Raw genomic sequence first — 22,057 nt, 5'->3', positions numbered from 1 at the left:
ATTACTCTTGATGCCAGAATGCAAATATGCCTCTGCGCATCACGCATATATAGAAATGCATCCTTAAAATGCTCTATAGTCAATAAAATCTTGTCCCTGTCAAGGGTATCAAAATTTTCAGTCAGGAAATCCGACCAAGCCCCCTCAGCGCTGCACATCCAGGCTGAGGCGATTGCTGGTCGTAGTATAACACCAGTATGTGTGTATATACTGTTATGATATTTTTCCAGCTTCCTATCAGCTGGCTCCTTGAGGGCGGCCGTATCTGGAGACGGTAACGCCATGTTTTTATAAGCGTGTGAGCGCCTTATCCACCCTAAGGTGTGTTTTCCCACTCGCCCTTACTTTTGGCGGGAAAGGGTATACCGCCCATAACTTTCTATCGGAGGAACCCCACGTATCATCACACACTTCATTTAATTTATCTGATTCAGGCAAAACTACAAGTAGTTTATTCCCACCCTACAAAATACCCTTATTTGTGGTACTTGTGGTATCAGAAATATGTAACACCTCCTTCATTGCCCTTAACATGTAACTTGTGGCCCTAAAGGAAAAATACGTTTGTTTCTTCACCGTCGACACTGGGGTCAGTGTCCGTGTCAGTGTCTGTCGACCGACTGAGGTAATTGGGCGTTTTTACAAGCCCCTGACGGTGTCTGAGACGCCTGGACCGATACTAATTTGTCCGCCGGCTGTCTCATGTCGTCAACCGGCTTGCAGCGTGTTGACATTATGACGTAATTCCATAAGTAAGCCATCCATTCCGGTGTCGACTCCCTAGAGAGTGACATCACCATTACAGGCAATTTGCTCCGTCTCCTCACCAACATTTTCCTCATACATGTCGACACACACGTACCGACCTACAGCACACACACAGGGAATGCTCTGATAGAGGACAGGACCCACTAGCCCTTTGGGGAGACAGAGGGAGAGTTTGCCAGCACACACCAAAAGCGCTATAATGTATATAACAACCCTAGAAGGTGTTGTTTCTATATATGCGCTCTTAATATATATATATATATATCGCCAATTTATGCCCCCCTTCTCTTTAACCCTGTTTCTGTAGTGCAGTGCAGGGGAGAGTGGGAGCCTTCCTCACCAGCGGAGCTGGGCAGGAAAATGGCGCCTGTGTGCTGAGGAGAATAAGCTCCGCCCCTTTCTCGGCGGGCTTTTCCTCCCGGTTTGTTTAATACTGGCCTGGGTTAAAATACATACATATAGCCTTAATGGCTATATGTGGTGTATTTCTTTTGCCAAATTAGGTATTTATATTGCTGCCCAGGGCGCCCCCAGCAGCGCCCTGCACCCTCCGTGACCGTGTCAGTGAGCCTGTGAGACAACAATGGCGCACAGCTGCAGTGCTGTGCGCTACCTCTATGAAGACTGAGAAGCCTTCTGCCGCCTGTCACCGGACCTCCGTCTCCGCCGTCTTCAGCGTCTGTAAGGGGGATCGGCGGCGCGGCTCCGGGACGAACCCCAGGCTGACCTGTGTTCCGACTCCCTCTGGAGCTCAGTGTCCAGTAGCCTAAGACTTCAATCCTCCTGCACGCAGGTGAGTTGCAAGTCTCTCCCCTAAGTCCCACGTTGCAGTGATCCTGTCGCCAGCAGGAATCACTGATTAGTTTAAACCTAAAAAAGACTTTTCTAAACAGCTCTATAAGAGAGCCATCCAGGTTGCACCCTACTCGGACGGGCACAGAAACCTAACTGAAGCTTGGAGGAGGGTCATAGGGGGAGGAGCCAGTACACACCATGTGACCTAAAAGGCTTTTTAGATGTGCCCTGTCTCCTGCGGAGCCCGCTAATCCCCATGGTCCTGACGGAGTCCCCAGCATCCACTAGGACGTTAGAGAAACTACAGGTAGTTTTTTTTTCACACCCCACATAATACCCATTTTTGTGGTACTTGTAGTATCAGAAATATGTAACGCCTCCTTCATTGCCGTGATTATGTAACGTGTGGCCCTACTGGAAAATACGTTTGTTTCTTCACCGTCGACACTGGAGTCAGTGTCCGTGTCTGTGTCTATGTCGACCGACTGAGGTAATGGGCGTTTTAAAGCCCCTGACGGTGTTTGAGACGCCTGGACAGGTACTAATTGGTTTGCCGGCCGTCTCATATCGTCAACCGACCTTGTAGCGTGTTGACACTATCACGTAATTCCATAAATAAAGCCATCCATTCCGGTGTCGACTCCCTAGGGGGTGACATCCCATTACAGGCAATTGCTCCGCCTCCACTAACATCGTCCTCATACCTGTCGACACACACGTACCGACACACAGCACACACACAGGGAATGCTCTGATAGAGGACAGGACCCCACTAGCCCTTTGGGGAGACAGAGGGAGAGTTTGCCAGCACACACCAAGGCGCTATAATTATACAGGGAAAACCTTATAGTAAGTGTTTTCCCTTATAGCAGCTTAATATATATTAATATCGCCAAAATATGCCCCCCCTCTCTGTTTTAACCCTGTTTCTGTAGTGCAGTGCAGGGGAGAGCCTGGGAGCCTTCCCACCAGCGGATCTGTGTGGGAAAAATGGCGGTGTGCTGAGGAGATAGGCCCCGCCCCCTTCACGGCGGGCTCTTCTCCCGGTTTTTTCTGTAATCCTGGCAGGGGTTAAATACATCCATATAGCCCAGGGGCTATATGTGATGTATTTTTAGCCAGTAAAGGTAATTACATTGCTGCCCAGGGCGCCCCCCCCCAGCGCCCTGCACCCTCAGTGACCGCGGTGTGAAGTGTGCTGAGAGCAATGGCGCACAGCTGCAGTGCTGTGCGCTACCTTAAGGAGACTGGGACGTCTTCAGCCACCGATTTCTGGACCTCTTCTCTCTTCAGCATCTGTAAGGGGGCCGGCGGCGCGGCTCCGGTGACCCATCCAGGCTGTACCTGTGATCGTCCCTCTGGAGCTAGTGTCCAGTAGCCTAAGAAGCCAATCCATCCTGCACGCAGGTGAGTTCGCTTCTTCTCCCCTTAGTCCCGCGTTGCAGTGAGCCTGTTGCCAGCAGGACTCACTGAAAATAAAAAACCTAACAAACTTTTATTCTAAGCAGCTCTTTAGGAGAGCCACCTAGATTGCACCCTTCTCGGCCGGGCACAAAAACCTAACTGAGGCTTGGAGGAGGGTCATAGGGGGAGGAGCCAGTGCACACCACCTAGTGGTCAAACTTTTAATTTTGTGCCCTGTCTCCTGCGGAGCCGCTATTCCCCATGGTCCTGACGGAGTCCCCAGCATCCACTTAGGACGTCAGAGAAATTAATATATATATATATATATATATATATATATCACACTAGTACTGCAGCTGGACAGGTATATATTATGTAATGACGGACCTGCTGGACACTGTCTGTCAGCACTGCAGACTGCTAAAGTAAGCTACTAGTATCAAGAAGATAGAAAAAAATAAATAAACCATGGGTAGGTGGTATACAATTATGGATGGACGAGCGACTGCCGACACAGAGGTAGCTACAGCCGTGGACTACCGTACTGTGTCTGCTGCTAATATAGACTGGATGATAATGAGATAAAATTAAAATATATATATATATCACACTAGTACTGCAGCCGGACAGGTATATATTATGTAATGACGGACCTGCTGGACACTGTCTGTCAGCACTGCAGACTCCTAAAGTAAGCTACTAGTATCAAGAAGATAGAAAAAAAAAATAAACCACGGGTAGGTGGTATACAATTATGGATGGACGAGCGACTGCCGACACAGAGGTAGCTACAGCCGTGGACTACCGTACTGTGTCTGCTGCTAATATAGACTGGATGATAATGAGATAAAATTAAAATATATATATATATATATCACACTAGTACTGCAGCCGGACAGGTATATATTATGTAATGACGGACCTGCTGGACACTGTCTGTCAGCACTGCAGACTCCTAAAGTAAGCTACTAGTATCAAGAAGATAGAAAAAAAAAATAAACCACGGGTAGGTGGTATACAATTATGGATGGACGAGCGACTGCCGACACAGAGGTAGCTACAGCCGTGGACTACCGTACTGTGTCTGCTGCTAATATAGACTGGATGATAATGAGATAAAATTAAAATATATATATATATATATATATATCACACTAGTACTGCAGCCGGACAGGTATATATTATGTAATGACGGACCTGCTGGACACTGTCTGTCAGCACTGCAGACTCCTAAAGTAAGCTACTAGTATCAAGAAGATAGAAAAAAAAATAAACCACGGGTAGGTGGTATACAATTATGGATGGACGAGCGACTGCCGAGTCCCGACACAGAGGTAGCTACAGCCGTGGACTACCGTACTGTGTCTGCTGCTAATATAGACTGGATGATAATGAGATAAAATTAAAATATATATATATCACACTAGTACTGCAGCCGGACAGGTATATATTATGTGATGACGGACCTGCTGGACACTGTCTGTCAGCACTGCAGACTCCTAAAGTAAGCTACTAGTATCAAGAAGATAGAAAAAAAAAATAAACCACGGGTAGGTGGTATACAATTATGGATGGACGAGCGACTGCCGACACAGAGGTAGCTACAGCCGTGGACTACCGTACTGTGTCTGCTGCTAATATAGACTTGATGATAATGAGATAAAATTAAAATATATATATATATATATATCACACTAGTACTGCAGCCGGACAGGTATATATTATGTAATGACGGACCTGCTGGACACTGTCTGTCAGCACTGCAGACTCCTAAAGTAAGCTACTAGTATCAAGAAGATAGAAAAAAAAAATAAACCACGGGTAGGTGGTATACAATTATGGATGGACGAGCGACTGCCGACACAGAGGTAGCTACAGCCGTGGACTACCGTACTGTGTCTGCTGCTAATATAGACTGGATGATAATGAGATAAAATTAAAATATATATATATATATATATATCACACTAGTACTGCAGCCGGACAGGTATATATTATGTAATGACGGACCTGCTGGACACTGTCTGCAGAATGCGTTTATAAAAACACCACACGACGAGTGTTTAACTTTTTCAGGCAGACAATCACAATATACTGGTGGTCAGCAGACAATCACAATACTGGTGGTCAGTGGTCACTGGTCAGTCACACTGGCAGTGGCACTCTGGCAGCAAAAGTGTGCACTGTACTTAAAATATGTACTCCTGCTATAACTGCTCCCCAGTCTCCCCCACAATTAAGCTGTGTGAGCACTGCAGTGAGCACTCAGCAGTCAGATAATGATATACAGTATATGATGCAGCACACTGGGCTGAGCACAGATATGGTATGTGTGACTGTGTCACACTGTGTATCGTTTTTTTTTCAGGCAGAGAACGGATTCATTAAACTGGTGGCACTGGTCACTGCCACTGGTCACACTATCAGCAGCAAGTAGTACTCCTCCTATATTATGCTCCCCAAAATTTGTGTCTCTCTCTCTCTAGTACTATTAGTCACTCTAAACGGAGAGGACGCCAGCCACGTCCTCTCCCTATCAATCTCAATGCACGTGTGAAAAATGGCGGCGACGCGCGGCTCCTTATATAGAATCCGAGTCTCGTGATAGAATCCGAGCCTCGCGAGAATCCGACAGCGGGATGATGACGTTCGGGCGCGCTCGGGTTAACCGAGCAAGGCGGGAGGATCCGAGCCTGCTCGGCCTCGTGTAAAAAAAGCTGAAGTTCGGCGGGTTCGGATTCAGAGAAACCGAACCCGCTCATCTCTAATTAAAACTACTCTTACCACTTTGGCAGTTATTCCTGGAAGGCTTTGAACATGTATTATTATTATTATTATTATTATTATTATTACCAGCTATGTATATAGCGCACACATATTCCGCAGCGCTTTACAGAGACTATTCGGCCATTCACATCAGTCCCTGCCCCAGTGGAACTTACAATCTATATTCCCTACCACATGTACATGCACACACATTCATACTAGGGTTATTTTTCGTTGGGTTCCAATTAACCTACCAGTATATTTTGGATTGTGGAAGGAAACCGGAGTACCCGGAGGAAACGCACGCAAGTACGGGGAGAATATACAAACTCCGCACAGTTAGAGCCATGGTATCAATAATCGCATACAGGGACAGAGCTTGCGAGAAACCTGTGTTCCTGCAAATCCGCTCCTCGCACTTCTCATGGTATTTTTATGAAAAATACCATGAGAGTTTAACCGCGCATGTGCCACCGGCGGCTGCTGCTTCCCTTAGTGCTCTTAACTAAACCTAACCCTAACCAAAGCCTAACCCTAACCGAAGCCTAACATCTGGATAAATCAGGCGTCACATTTTGTCTGCTGACATTCAGTTTCACTTATTATGTCAACATTATAGCCCTCTTTGACGTTGTGAAACAAATAACCTCTCAAGTCATAGGAGTAACATACACAAAATGTATATGGTTTTAAAAGTAGATATGGCTTAGTATGTAATGCCATTAAACAGTTTTATTCCCAGATACCAATCATTGCTTTACACAGCCTAGCTTTGCAGATATAGTGCAACTGAGCATGTCTTTTGCTCTTTTTCCTTGTTTACGTCCATGAGAAGTGAGAACCAATCAGATGTGATAGGAATGAGGAGCCAAAGATTCATTACAGTAATGACATCCAGGCTTCTCTCCCTACAGTGACTGGACACATCAGCATGCAGACTGCAGGCGAGAGACAGAGGCAGTGGCAAGACATGAGACGGGGAAAGGAAAAGCTACACAGAACAAAACAGGGGAAACAAGCTGCATATACAAGGCTCCAACATTTGTGTAATATAATTAGTGTTACTTTATGGAGTCTGAAAATAAGTTATATATAAACACAAGGCTCTTACACAGTTTGAGAACTTGTAACTGTGAACTCTAAAGTTGAACCTGAGATATCTGATGTCAGCCCTCCCCACTGTAAAGCAGCTCACACCACTGTTCTCCTGTCTGCAGAAGCAATATTCCTTTCATGTTCTTTCTAGAGTTTGGTAAGAGGCATGGCTTCTCTCCTCAGCACCCCTTCAGCCAACAGACAGCTCATCTATCCAATCATATCGAGAGGTGGGAGTCTTCCTGGCCAACCAAGGAGCATCCTGTCAAAAGCCTGGATCTTTTAAAACAAACATCCCTTCCAGTGACATACTGTATTTTTAGAGAGAGCAGAAGCCAGGAGTAAAAAAAAAAAAAAAAAAGAAAAAAAAAAATTGGAATGATGTCAGTACGAGCTGTAGCCAATTGAAAATGTCAAGGGGAGGAGCTGGAAAAGTTTCTTTCTTCTTTTTGGGTTTTCCCTGCCCTGGAACAAAAAAAAATCTATAATAAGTTTCCCATTAAAAAAACAGAGGGAAATATCTGGGAGTGAAGGAAGGAATGCTTAGGATAGAGCAGTGGGGAGGAAAAGAGCAGGAGGGGAGCTGGGGATACTGGGTTCTGCAGGAGGAATCCCCCCCTCTGTCTGTAATTATATATACCTCCTGTCTATACAGTAACGTGCTTCATTTCTTTCCTTTTAGTATCTGTGCTGCTTTCACAAATCCCCTGCCTTTCTCTGTGAGCTCCCGTATACATCTCCTACTTTATTCCATACTACTTTCCCCACACTTGCCTTCATCTTTCCACTGTCCTATACTTACCACAACTATCATCTTCATTTTATCAATATTTTCCCTCTAGCACCTTTTTTGCAGCTTTTTTCCCCTGACTTATTCTTTCTGATTCTCTGCATCACTTCTAACTCTAAAATGGGGACAGCTATTTGTCAAGATGGGGAGCTAGATTTCCGCCTGATTTTTGGCGAGGAAGACTCGGACTCTCCATCACCCAGGAGTACTCTGCACACGACTGGTAAGTAGTGGCCAGAGGCTTAGTGTACAGCAATGCAAACGTCATTTTCACTAAATACCTCAAGCTGTCTGTATACTTTAGCAGCGGGTTTATAATTTATATCAGTTTCACGTGTTCTTTTTATATGTGCTTAAGCTCTTTAATGCATGTGTAAAAGTATATGAAATACATAACACCACATTTTTATTCACTATTCTACTTTATTAGATCTTATTTGTGGTGGTAGGAAGACTTGCGTGCATCACTATAACATTTGTGCGGCTTCCATACCATAAAAACTTTCCAGACATGCTTGTTTGGGACAGAAGAACAATAGGAGCAAAGAATAAAACATTTGCACTGGCCAGAGTGGATTCAGTACAGTACTGTACTAGCGGACGACATAGTTGTGTTTGGACAAAGTTTTTTTATAATGATGTGAATGTATAATTGTAGAATACTTTTCCAGCTTAACAAACCAGAGTGTTGAGTGTACAGTGAGAGAATGAAAGAAAATGTGTAACACAATGAGAAAGATAAAGATGGATGGATGGGTGCAAGGAAACCCCGTACCATCAACACAACATCATCAATCTGCATTTTAAATCAGGGAGTCCGTTTTGCAGGCCCTTGGTGCAAACATTGCAGCTGTTAAATGACAGTTCCGAGTGATATACTACAAACTAGTAGATTTCATTAGCTGCAAGCACAATGCAGAATTAAGGTAGGATTTTGTTTGAACCATAATTCTATTCTCTGTTACTAGATATTGTTAAAATTCTACATTTCTACACATCTACATTCCACATACAGTACAAACAGCTTCACCTCTACATTCCACATACAGTACAAACAGCTTCACCTCTACATTCCACATACAGTATAAACAGCTTCACCTCTACATTCCACATACAAACAGTAAATAGGTATACTGCGTACTACTAATCCTGCTCGGCACAGGGCTGTAATGCTTGAAAAATAGAACTGGGATTTGTTCTGTTTTAAACAATTCTTTCAGTATTTCTGGAGAAAGAGTGGTTGGCATATACTTCTCCTGCTCATCTTCTGATCATTAGCACCAAGTGTTCTCTAACTGACTATAATGTTTGTGTAGTTTTGGGATCAGTATGATTTACCGGTGGCCGGGATGCCGATTAGGAACACACAATGCAAAGAGCTTGGATCGAGACGGTGACATGGATTTGGGAACTTCTCTTGATTATTTGTTTTCTTTATAACAGCATTTTAAAATAGCTAACATACATCTCAACTTTCTCCACTCACCTCCATGTTGTATAAGTAAAATCTATTATCTTTCCACTAGCTACCAGCCCGTCAAAATAACATAACAGTAATGTCAGTGCCAGCGGCTGTGCGCGTCCGAACGTAGCAACACCTGAATTGCTCTGTCATGACCCATCCAGTGGCCACTGCTGCGCAAAATACTTGAATTGCTCTCACAGAGCAGCGTTAGCCTTTTATTATATAGGATTGGTTACTACAGACCGTAGTTAAATAGTTACTGCTACACACTGATTGTACCTGAATAGTCATGTTATAATCCTGTATCAGCCTATCAGAGTGCAGGGTTCATGAAGCAGGTGTTTCCATGAGCGGCATAGTAACATAACATGACCTCTGACCCGAGACGGGTCCTGTTTCCTCCTGTTTGTGTAGTCTACTATCTGAGACATCTAAACAGCACACAAAAACCCCGTGCAGAGAGCACTAACATTACACATGTAAAAAAAAAGCTGCTATATGTAAAACTACTTGTAATACTGTACATAATTCATCAACCTTTGGTGTAAGTAATGGGGAACAGTCAGGTACAATATTCCAGTGAGAAATTATTTTCGGGAATTGTGTTCCATTAAGAACTGTAGATTTTCAGATAAAAAGATAAAAATCTATTTTTGCAGTATTCTAGATCCTTAAGGCATCATACACACATTGGCATTGGAAAACGCACTGTTGCATGTAACGGATAGAACCTTGTACTTATTCCTTTTTTAAGCGTTGAAATCTTATTATTAAACCTTGTCTGCATTTTAGTGTACAGTAGTATACACTTAATTAGCGCTCCCATCATGATATACCAAGCGCTAAGGGTCAAACATTTTCCAGACCATTTTAAAATTGGGGTTGATTTATCAAAACTTGGAGATAGATAGGGCCAGCAACAGAAATCTTGGGGCCCCATACAGTGATATCTCAAGGGCCCCCTCAGATTAAAATATATATATATATATATATATATATATATATATATACCACAAATTTTGCCCTTATCTTGCGCTATAAAGTCAGCAGCACCTCCAATACAATCCTCCTATTAGAAGGGATTCCTAACCACTTACATCCACAAAAAAGTATCAGAGGGCGCTGAAACACTTTCCAAATTATACCAGCATTCAGTACAATTGACCAATTTCCTTATTACAAATATTTATTAAAAACATACTTTATGCAACCCTTTTTATCATACATATACAGATTTTTGACAGTATAAAGATAGAACCATGTCACTATATTTCTTGAAAGGGTATTGCTCTCCTCAACACTGACGCGTTTCGTCCTATAAGGACTTCTTCAGAGGGGTGGTCCGTACAGCTATACAATCATTCAAATGACAATCATGAAAGTAACCGATCAGTAAACTGATTTGCGGATCAATTTTATACACTCAATTCAGGTGGTTTACTACTCCATTGATGTTAAAAATATGTATACATCCAACTTCAGGTGAGCTTCAATCAATTCTAGTGCTAAATGTATAAGCTCCTATATTGTGCTGTGTGCTCCTCCCAAAGTGCAAGCGCTTTGGGAGGAGCACACAGCACATTATAGGAGCGTATACATTTAGCACTAGAATAAATGAAAGGAATTCCAGGTAACTGGAAACCCTCCTTGAGTGCATCCCTGGTACTGTACTGATATACTGTATTTCTGATGAATGATGGTGATTCACATGTATTGATACTGTATAAGAGTGTTTCTGTGTATGTCTGTGTATGTGGATATGTTGTTAGATTTGGGTGAGTTATCTTGTTTCTGTGCAGGGTAAATATTGGCTGCTTTTGCATATTACCAGGTACAGACTGGGGATGCTTTTCTGCCCTGGCATCCCGTGCACATAAAAGGGGCGCGCACCTATCCCTAGCCCTACACATAGTGCAGAGGTTCCCAAACGTGGTCTTCAATGCCCTCCTAACCATCCAGGTTTTAAGGATGTCCATGCTTAGCCACAGGTGACTTAATTAGTACAGTACCTCAGTCAATTTGATTTAACCATCAGTGCTGAGCCATGGATATACCTAAAACCTGCACTGTTATGGTGCCCATACACTTGTGAGATAATCGGTGCTATCCTTCGATTTCGACCACATCTGTGAGAGAAATCAGGGGATTGTATGCACATTTTAGGTACCCTGAGACGCGAGGCGCGGGCACGCCAGTCGAATATCACGTCTCAAGATATTATGTGCTGCACATAATATTTCTCGCATCGCAGTGCGATCGCATGTGGTCTTGAACCCACATGAGATATATCGCACTGCGATGTGCGATGGGCACCTGCCAGGAGCGGCCAGAGGCCGCTTTCACTCGGCAGTGACGTGCCCATTATGTGATTACCATGCGATCTATCGCCTGATCGCATGGTAACCACTTTGGCAGTTCAGGTGCGATTTGATCGCACCTGAAATGCCTATGCGATGCCCAGCGATGTCGCGGGGCATCGCTCAAGTGTATGGCCAGCATTAGTGTGCCTTGAGGACCGAGTTTGAGAACCTCTGCCCTAGTTCTTAAACCTACCTGTTGACAGATTGTGGATGTCCCCCTGGTACCTTTGGACTATTTGAGCCATGTCAACATTATGAAAGTCAACATGATTATTATCAACCATGCGACCAGGCATCAAACAAAGAATAGGAAGGGCCCTATTTGTAAAAATGTATAACCAAGTGAAAAGGACAGACCTGAGACAAGAATGTGTATCTGGGTGGAGCTTAGGATGGATAGCGAGAGTGTGCAAGTGGAGGTAGTACAGCTTGCAGTAAGGTAGGATTTGGGTTAGGTTGGGATTTCAGACAGAATTTGAAGAATTGAAGACTTGGATAAATTCTGATGGTGTTGTAGGGAATAATATGGGTTGGTAGTATCATGGCAGTAGTCTTATAGGCAGGATTGAAAAGTATTTGTCACAGAGGAAGATAGGCACAGGACAAAAGAGGTAAGCTAACAGGGCATAAGGGAGAGTATTTTGAGATGAGGTTTGAGACGTTGGGGTCTATGAAGGTGAGGTTGAGTGATCACAACCAGTAATCTAAATTGGATCCCGGAGGATATGGGGAACTGTATGTATTTTCAGAGTGGTGCTGCAGATACAGTATAAAGTAGTTAGAGAGATGCTGAATTTAGGAAGGCTTGGATAGGGGATACATGGGGAAGGCCATACCAGATAAGAGGAGGATACAGTTATCGAATAGGAGGTAATGAGGATGAATATGTTCTGGTTGCATTTTGGGTAAGAAAAGGGTGTACTGTAATTATAGTAATATATTGAAAATGGAGGCAACAGGTCAGTGAGAGATTGTATTTAATGGTGAAATAGATTTGAAGGGATGTGGCCACATGAGATAATTGTAAAGATGAGAAGTCAAAGGGGGACAGGGAGGCAGAATTAAGTAAAAACTCTATTTAACAAGGCTGTGAAGCAGAAGATATCGTAGATAAGCTATGAAGGCATAACGGAGAGTACTTAGAAATGAGGTTTGATATGTCAGGTTCTATGAAGGTGAGATATCGCAGATATCTACTGCTTGCAAGCAGCAGCGCTGGTATGCAGTCAATTTGCCGGCTGTCAAGATCCCAGCAGTCAGGATACCGACGCCGGAATCCAAACACCCGGTGAAATGCCGGCGGTCGAAATCCCACCAGGCCTGATGCATGGTGAGCGCAGCGTGCCCGCGAGGGTACGCGCTGTGCTTTCCACTGGTATTCCAGCTGTCGGGATTCCGGCATTGGTCTGCTGACTGCTAGGATATCATACTGATCCTGCGGCGCTTGCAGAAACTGACCCCGCAGGGATTATTTAACAAGCTCCAAAAAGTTTTTCAGAGATTGTTTCCATTAGCTAATTTATAATAGAATGGCATTAGCTGTGAGTTCTTTATGGGTGCAGCCCGCCCTGAGAGAAATCTTATGATTCCTACCCAGTGGGCTAGAGCTGGTTCTGATAGCCATCACAGTGCTGTCGATTTCCTCATGCATGGATGCTCGCATATTTGCAGTTGCTCATCCAAATCCAGCAGGACGGGCTCTTATTATGTCCCAGCAACTGCATCTTAATAATATATACTGCAAAAAGGATGTTCATTGTCCAGGCTGCACCGCAATATTTGATAAATAGATCTCCAAGAGAGGTGCATACTGAGAAAAGCAGAGGCCCAACAGATAGGGAGAATGGAGGATGTCCCAAAGGCAGAGACACTGATGGAGAAGTTGGACAAGTAGTAAGTGAATTGTGTCACAAAGGATAATGGAGTAAAGGGTATGCAGGAGTAATAAATGGTGTTAAAAGCAGAAGAGATGTCCATGAGGGTACGCAGGGCCGGTGCTAGGGTGTTCGGCGCCCCCCTGCAAACTATAAATTTGCGCCCTCCCATACTTTACAAAGGGACAGTGCGCACCTTTGGTGCACACCGAAAAAGGAGTGTGGTCTTACACGGAAGGGGCATGGCCAGTCCACACAATAGTACACCCTGTAATAGTGCCGCTTACACAAAATCCCCCTGTAATAGTGTCGCTTACACAAAATCCCCCCTGTAGTAGTGTCGCTTACACAAAATCCCCCCTGTAGTAGTGTCGCTTACACAAAATCCCCTCTGTAATAGTGCCGCTTAAACAAAATCCCCCCATAGTAGTGCCGCTTACACAAAATCCACCCAGTAGTAGTATCGCTTACACAAAATCCACCCAGTAGTAGTGTCGCTTACACAAAATCCCCCCTGTAGTAGTGCCGCTTACACAAAATCCCCCCTGTAGCAGTGTCGCTTACACAAAATCCCCCCTGTAGTAGTGCCGCTTACACAAAATCTCCTCTGTAATAGTGCCGCTTAAACAAAATCCCCCCGTAGTAGTGCCGCTTACACAAAATCCACCCAGTAGTAGTGTCGCTTACACAAAATCCCCCCTGTAATAGTGCCGCTTACACAAAATCCCCCCTGTAATAGTGCCGCTTACACAAAATCCCCCACGGTAGTAGTGTCGCTTACACAAAATCCACCCTGTAATAGTGCCGCTTACACAAAATACCCCCTGTTGTAGTGTCGCTTACACAAAATCCCCCTGTAATAGTGCCGCTTACACAAAATCCCCCCTGTAGTAGTGTCGCTTACACAAAATCCACCCTGTAATAGTGCCTCTTACACAAAATCCACCCTGTAATAGTGTCGCTTACACAAAATCCCCCCTGTAGTAGTGTCGCTTACACAAAATCCACCCTGTAATAGTGCCTCTTACACAAAATCCCCCCTGTAGTAGTGCCGCTTACACAAAATCCCCCCTGTAGTAGTGTCGCTTACACAAAATCCCCCCTGTAGTAGTGTCGCTTACACAAAATCCCCCCTGTAGTAGAGCCGCTTACACAAAATCCCCCTGTAATAGTGTCACTTACACAAAATCCACCCTGTAGTAGAGCCGCTTACACAAAATCCCCCCTGTAGTAGTGCCGCTTACACATCCCCGCTGTAGTAATGCCGTAATAATGCCGCTTGCACAAAATGCCCCCTTAGTAGTGCCGCTTACACACATTTTGCCCACCCACAGATATACACACACACACACTCATAGATACACACACATACAGAAACAGATACACACACAAACACACACACACACTTTCTCAAGCTCACTCACTCTCTTTACATCTTCTTACCAAAAGGAAGCCTGGCTGGCCATTGCTGTCCATTCTCCTGTTCCTCCTCATGATTAGTCTGGTCCAGTTTAGCTCCGCCCCTCCATTCAATGTAGCTCCTCACCCTTTTTGGGTCTTCCTCCATAGTGTGCTGTAACACAGTCAGGGAGGGGGAGAGGAAGCTGAAAGCTATCGGCGCCACTGTCTGTCACAGTGTGACAGGTGCAGCAGCCGGCAGCAGCAGGAGGAACAGGCGGCGCAGCAGCGGGGATGCAGGGCAGGCAGAGCGCCTCTCCTGCCTGGCGCCTACCTGCAGTGCATCCCTTTGCTGAGCGGGTATCGCCGGGCCTGAGGGTAAGTATGGAGAAAGGTCTCATAACTTTGCTGTAAGTAGACCTTTGATAATTTTTGTGAGAGTATTCTCAGTGTACATGTGTTCCATCACACTGACAGGTGGACTGTGTGTACTGGCAGCTGGCAAATAAAGCTCAGAGGCCCTGCAATTCAACAGATATGGCTTAGCACTGGCTACTGAGTTCAGTGTATAGCTGAAGGAATTAGGTTGGCCAGTGTATTTGCCCAAATACCTAGATTTTGGTGTATAGTCTATAACATCCCCCAGTGCTGCTGTTGTATTTACCCAAGGACATAACTATAATGGATGCAGAAGATGCCATTACTAAGTCGCTCAGAGGCTTAGGGTGCCCACCCCCCTGAATTCAGAAAGGGACAGTCTGCACACTAGTCACCACAATACTAGTGTATGCAATATAGTGTATAAAGGCCCTTATTCAGCTTCAGTTGCGGTTTTGCGATTTTAGCAAAACATGTAACTGACTGCGATCGCATGCTGGGGGCCGCCCAGCACAGGGCTAAGCTGCCCAGCATGCAATTACCCAGCAGCGATGTGGTTGCATTGTAATTGCGATCGTATCGCTGATTTGTGGATGCCCGCTACCTCCACAGCCAGGCTGCGAAGGTAGGCGCATTGCCGCCATTTTTTTAACGTCTCCGTTTTTCAAGGAACACCCCCCAATGCCTAGACCCTGCCCACCCAATGCCCTCAGCAGTCAATCATACTGCAGTCACATCCTTCTAGGATTTGACTGCAATATGACAGCCCACGCACGCGCATTGCCATCAACGCGCATAGCCAAAGGAAAAGTAGACTAAAGACTGCACGCGCAGGACCCATTCTATGCATGTGCAGAACGAGTCCTGCGATCTGATTGACAGGCAGAGGCATTCGCGGGGAGGGACAGAGGTGGCCAGCATCCATGCAGTTGCAATCCTTAGAGGTCTATTTATTAACATTATTTTTACTAAAATAATGTGAAAAGGGGTGTTTTCACACCTTTTTCACATTATTTTAGTATCACCTAAATGTATTAAAGGGCATTTGTAGCAGTTTTCATGAAAAACTGCTCCAAACCCTTTAGTTCACTTTTTTTTAGTAAGCAGCATCGCATTCCCCATACTTATAATGGGAAATGCGATCTGACCAGATTTACTAAAAAAAATAAAATGTGAAAAAATACCGCAGTGTGCCCTGTGATAATCTCGCCAGCTCAGGCTGGCGAGATCCCAGGGCAGCACTGCGATAGGGAGGCATTTGCCCAGCTTTCTCTGCCCCTGGCAGAGAAAGCTGAGCGAAGTAAAAAAAAAGTAAAAACAAACAAAACCATACTCACCTGTCCAGGGAGCCGGTGTCTGCTGCTCCGGTGAGCACTGCCGGGCGCCGGGTTCCCCATGTGCTGCAATGTGGCCCTAGTGCAGTAAAGTGACGCTGCAAAGCGTCAGCGCACTTTACCGCACCGGCAGCCCAGCAGGAGCAGCGCGGACCGGCTTCCTGGACAGGTGAGTATATTATCCTGCTGGGAGGGGTCCGCGGCACGTGGGGGTAGTCACGACGGGGGGAAGGGGGTTGTGTCGACCGGGCGGGGGCGGCGCATGCTCAGCAGGACATCTGGGTATTTATTACGAAAAATACCCCGATGATGATGCGAAGAGTTATCGCAGGGACAGAGCTTGACCGCAAGCTCGGTCCCTGCATGCAATAATTGGTACATCCCTGTGATGTAATCAGTTATCGCAGCACGAGTTTGGCCGATTTTATCACACAACATCCGCATCCAAGATGCGGATGGTGATAAATCGGTCCTTAGTGAATTAGGCCCTCAGTTCACATTGTACCACATGGGGGGCCTAATTCACTAAGAACTGCATTTGCAAAGCTGTTTGCAGCAGCTTTGCAATTGCAATCCTTACCAATGCAAATTGCAAAATGCAAGAGGAGATGCATACCACCTTCTCCCTGCATTTGCGATGCAGTTGCATCTGAGATGTTCATCTGCGACAGCAGGCTGAGTGACCTTAAGCTTTCTCAGCCTTGCCATCGCAGGATGGCTTGTGAGGCCAAGGAAACTGCATCTCGCAACGCAGTCCTTGTCCCCGCCACACCCGGAAAATGATACACCCCCATTTTCCCGAATGTCGGCCACCCCCGCCCCCACTCCTCTGTCAGTCAGGCATAGGTGTTCGCATTCCTTCCCTGAGATTGCAGGACCTGTTCTGCGCTTGCCTTAGCTATCCTTACTGAATCACCCCCTAAGAGCACTGCAATGTGACATAATATCAATATAGGGCACTGTGTGGCATAGCGGGAACTGGCAGTACAAACTTGCATAATATGAACTGAAGACTGTGGCATAATGTTAACTGGCATTACCAAGTGGCATGATATAAACTAGGGGCACTGTGTGGTATAATGTGAACTGGGAGCACTACAATGTGACACTATCAATTGGGGGCACTGTGTAGCATAATGGGACTGGCAGTACAAAGTGGCATAATATGAACTGGGGACACTGTGTGACATAATTTGAGGTAGGGTTATACTATGGCGTATAAAATTAACTAGGGCACTACAATGGGGAATATAATTAATTATGGCACTACTATGGGGGCATACAATGACAACTGCTGTGCAGAAAAGTTTATCTCTATAAGCATTGAGGGCTCCTTCAAAATGTTAATATAGAGCCCTCAAAGTTCCAGTCACGCCTTTGCATTTACAACCAGTTTTTATACTTGCAAGATTTACAAAAAAATAGATATACAGTACTGTGCAAAAGTTTTTAGGCAGAGGTGGAAAAAATGCTGCAAAATAAGAATGCTTTCAAAAATAGAAGTGTTAAAAGTTTCATTTTTATCAATTAACAAATTGCAAAGTGAAAGAACAGAAGAAAAATGTAAATAAAATCAATATTTAATGTGAACACCCTTTGCTTTCAAAACAGCGTCAATTCTTCTAGATACACTTGCACAGTTATTGAAGGAACTTGGCAAGGAGGTTGTTTCAAACATCTTGGAGAACTAATCACAGATCTTCTGTGGATGTAGGCTTGCTCCAATCCTCCTGTCTCTGCATGTAATCCCAGACAGATGCGATGATGTTGCGATCAGGGCTCTGTTGGGGCCATATCATCATTTCCAGGACTCATTGTTCTTCTTCATGTTGAAGATATTTCTTTATGACACTGATTGGATGTTTGGGGTCGTTGTTCTTCTGCCGAATAAATTTGAAGCCAGTCAGGCGCCTCCCTGATGGTATTGCATGATGGATAAGTACCTGCATGTATTTCTCAGCACTGAATCACAAAGAAACGGGCAACGTTGAGGACGGTAGACACAGTGGTCAGCCAAGGAAACTTAGTGCAGCAGATGAAAGACACATCATGCTTACTTCCCTTTGAAATTGACAGTGCCATCAGCTCAGAACTGGCAGAAACGAGTGGGACCCAGGTACACCCATCTACTGTTCGGAGAAGTTTGAGAATGTGGCCAAAAAGTCATACCTTTGATGTGGAAACAAGGCCAAGCGACTCAACTATGCACAAAAACATAGGAACTGGGGTGCAGAAAAATGGCAGCAGGTGCTCCGGACTAATGAGTCAAAATGTTTAATATTTAGCTGTAACAGAAGGTTCACTGAATAGCTGGAGAGCAGTACAATAATGAGTGTCTGCAGGCAACAGTGAAGCATAATAGAGGTTCCTTGCAAGTTTGGGGCTGCATTTCAGCAAATGGAGGTAGGGATTTGGTCAAGATTAATGGTGTCCTCAATGCTGAGAAATACAGGCAGGTACTTATCCATCATGCAATACCATCAGGGAGACATTTGATTGGCTTTAAATTTATTCTGCAGCAGGACAACGACCCCAAACATACAGCCAATGTCATTGAGAACTATCTTAAGCATAAATAAGAACAAGGAGTCCTGGAAGTAATGATATGGCCCACACAGAGTCCTGTTCTCAACATCATTGAGTCTGTCTTGGATTTTATGAAGAGACAGAAGTATTGAGCAAGCCTACATCCACAGATCTGTGGTTAGTTCTCCAAGATGTCTGGAACAACCTCCCTGCTGAATTCCTTCAAAGGCTGTGTGCAAATGTTCCTAGAAGAATTTATGCTGTTTTGAAACGAAAGGGTGGTTACGCCAAACATTGATTTGATTTAGATTTCTCTTCTGTTCACTCACTTTGCATTTTGTTAATTAATAAAAATAAACTATTAACACTTCTAATTTTGAAAGCATTCTTTGAGGCATTTCTTCCACACCTGCCTGAAACTTTTGCACGGTAGTGTGTATATATATCTATATATATATATCTATATCTATATATCTATATATATATATATATATATATATATATATATATTGTGCTGTCGGATGGGCACTCTCTCCCTACTTTGGGTATATGGCTCTGGTGCCCTCTGGAACCTCTGTATACATCCCAATAGAAAGAAACAGCGGCACTCGGAGACTTTGAAAAGGTAAAGGTGTATTCACATCACACTAAATCCCAACGTTTCAGGGCTCGCCTGCCCCTTTTTCAAGGTGTATAATGTTATAAACACACCTGAGCTGGGAACCCATTTAAAGGGAAACACATAATAACATAGCCAATTACACATGCAATGAAACACTTAGTAACAGCCATAATACAAACAAAGCACGAAAAATACAAATAGTTACACTAAGGAATTGCAACAAAATAATATTCAAGCAGAATTAGAGAAAACAGTGCAATCCAAGGTTTTCATTTAACCCTCTAGGGGAAACAGTGTCTAAAAGGAAGATCCAGCGTGCCTCACGCTGTAGAAGTAACTTTGCTCTATTGCCACCTCTTGGAGATGCAGGAACATGGTCTATTATCCAATATCTTAAGGGTGACAGGCCATGCCTTGCTTGTACCACCACTCTTTTCCTAGCTTGCATACCCACATTGCCTCAAACAATTGGTCCAGTTATTCCAGTCCATGTTTAAATTTATTGCAGGGGTGCAAATAGTTTATTTTACTAAATATATATTAAGCGATGAAGGGGTCTGTGTGCACTCTAGGTAAATATAGGTAAATATTAAAGAACATGGGTGCAGGGTGTGCAGTGTCGGCACCCCTGCACACAGGGGTCCATGTGCACTGCACACCCTGCATCCATTAAAGATATGCCACTGGAAAATAGCTTGGAGCCCATATAAACTATATGTGTGTAACATTGCTACTGTACCTTTCAGTGCTGTGTAATACTTTTTATAACAACTATTGAACAAAACCATATTTGCTGCCAAGATCCTACTAAAGCTCTAATATATCTCATGTGTTAAGCCCAGAGTCCTGCCTCAGCGCTCTACTCACTGCCCAGCAGTTATGATCCAGATTAAGGAGTTGGGAGGGATTAGCCAGAGCAACCAGCAAAGAGGTGTTGCGGCAATACCCTTCCGCTACTGGGAGCAGCATTTTGGTGCATAGTTGATCCTCACCATCCTATCACACTCACAGAGACATTCATTGCAATCTTTCACCTTCATTAAGCTCTTTTTACTAGAGATGAGTGGGCTTGGTTCTCCGAGAACCAAGCCCACCCGAACTTTCAGGGTCTGTGGGAATCAGGCTCAGACCCACCAGGCTCAGATTCCAAATAGAAACAAAACGCCATCATCCCAATGCTGGATCTCACAGGTTTTGGTTTCAATATAAGAGCCTCCCACAGTGATTCCGGCGCCATTTCACACTGCCATGGCAGAAATTAATTAATTTATTATTATTATTATTATTATTATTATTATACTTTATTTATATGGCGCCATAAGGGATCCGCAGCGCCCATTACACAGTACATAATCAAATGAGCAAACAGGAAAACAGCACTTACAGTACAAGACAATATAGGACAGGTATAGAAAACCCAGGGGTTAGGTGCCATCAAAGGGAGTATGGAGTATAAGATAGTGTAAGTAAGAAAAGGAAAGGCACATAAGAAAAGAAGTCCCTGCTCTTGCGAGCTTACAATCTAAAAATATATCAGTCCTTTATTATACTGGTGCACAGCCCAGAGCTTTTTTAACTCTTCATTAGCCCTTTATTGGTGCACAGCACACTGTTGGTGTTTTTTTTAATTTGTCACTGCCAGGTCCTCCTAGTACAGGGGCAGTATTAACTCTTAGTGCACAGTGCATGCTGGTGTATTTTTTTGTCACTGCCTACATTGTAGCCCAGAGCTCCATATAGGGCAGCATTAACCCTTGGTGCACACTGGTGTTTTTTTGTCACTGCCTAGTATGCATTGCAGCCCAGAGTTCCTAATACAGGGCAGCAGTAATCCTTTTTTGATGCATAGTGCACACTGGTGCCTGCGTGTTTTTAGTGAAGTTGTTGTCATTTGTGACTATGCAGAGTTGTCATTTATAAAAAAAAAAAACACAGTTCTTTTTTTTTTTACAACTTGTGCATTCAGTGAAGCTCAATAGGTGATGTGCTGTACTGCATTCATAAATATACTGCTCAAAAAAATAAAGGGAACACTTAAACAACACTATATAACTCCAAGTCAATCACACTTCTGTGAAATCAAACTGTCCACTTAGGAAGCAACACTGATTGACAATCAATTTCACATGCTGTTGTGCAAATGGAATAGACAACAGGTGGAAATTATAGGCAATTAGCAAGACACCCCCAATAAAGGAGTTGTTCTGCAGGTGGTGACCACAGACCACTTCTCAGCTCCTATGCTTTCTGGCTGATGTTTTGGTCACTTTTGAAAGCTGGCGGTGCTTTCACTCTAGTGGTAGCATGAGACGGAGTCTACAACCCACACAAGTGGCTCAGGTAGTGCAGCTCATCCAGGATGGCACATCCATGCGAGCTGTGGCAAGAAGGTTTGCTGTGTCTGTTAGCGTAGTGTCCAGAGCATGGAGGTGCTACCAGGAGACAGGCCAGTACATCAGGAGACGTTGAGGAGGCCATAGGA

General features: G+C 44.3%; 1 protein-coding gene across 1 annotated transcript in view; it reads left to right on the top strand.

Moving 5' to 3' along the window:
• The first annotated feature begins 7,355 nt into the window (after positions 1 to 7,355).
• The window catches only part of NFATC4 (nuclear factor of activated T cells 4), a 153,626-nt gene continuing 138,924 nt past the window's right edge, over positions 7,356 to 22,057 (top strand). The window contains exon 1 of the mRNA XM_063913501.1: positions 7,356 to 7,841. Within this exon, the coding sequence (XP_063769571.1) occupies positions 7,739 to 7,841 (103 nt within the window). The 5' untranslated portion in view covers positions 7,356 to 7,738. The remainder of the gene's footprint in view (positions 7,842 to 22,057) is intronic.

The sequence above is a fragment of the Pseudophryne corroboree genome, chromosome 1, assembly GCF_028390025.1.
Source record: "Pseudophryne corroboree isolate aPseCor3 chromosome 1, aPseCor3.hap2, whole genome shotgun sequence".
In the NCBI taxonomy this organism is placed as follows: Eukaryota; Metazoa; Chordata; class Amphibia; order Anura; family Myobatrachidae; genus Pseudophryne; species Pseudophryne corroboree.
The sequence above is the reverse complement of the archived record's forward strand: the minus strand, read 5'-3'. Positions and strand labels throughout refer to the sequence as shown.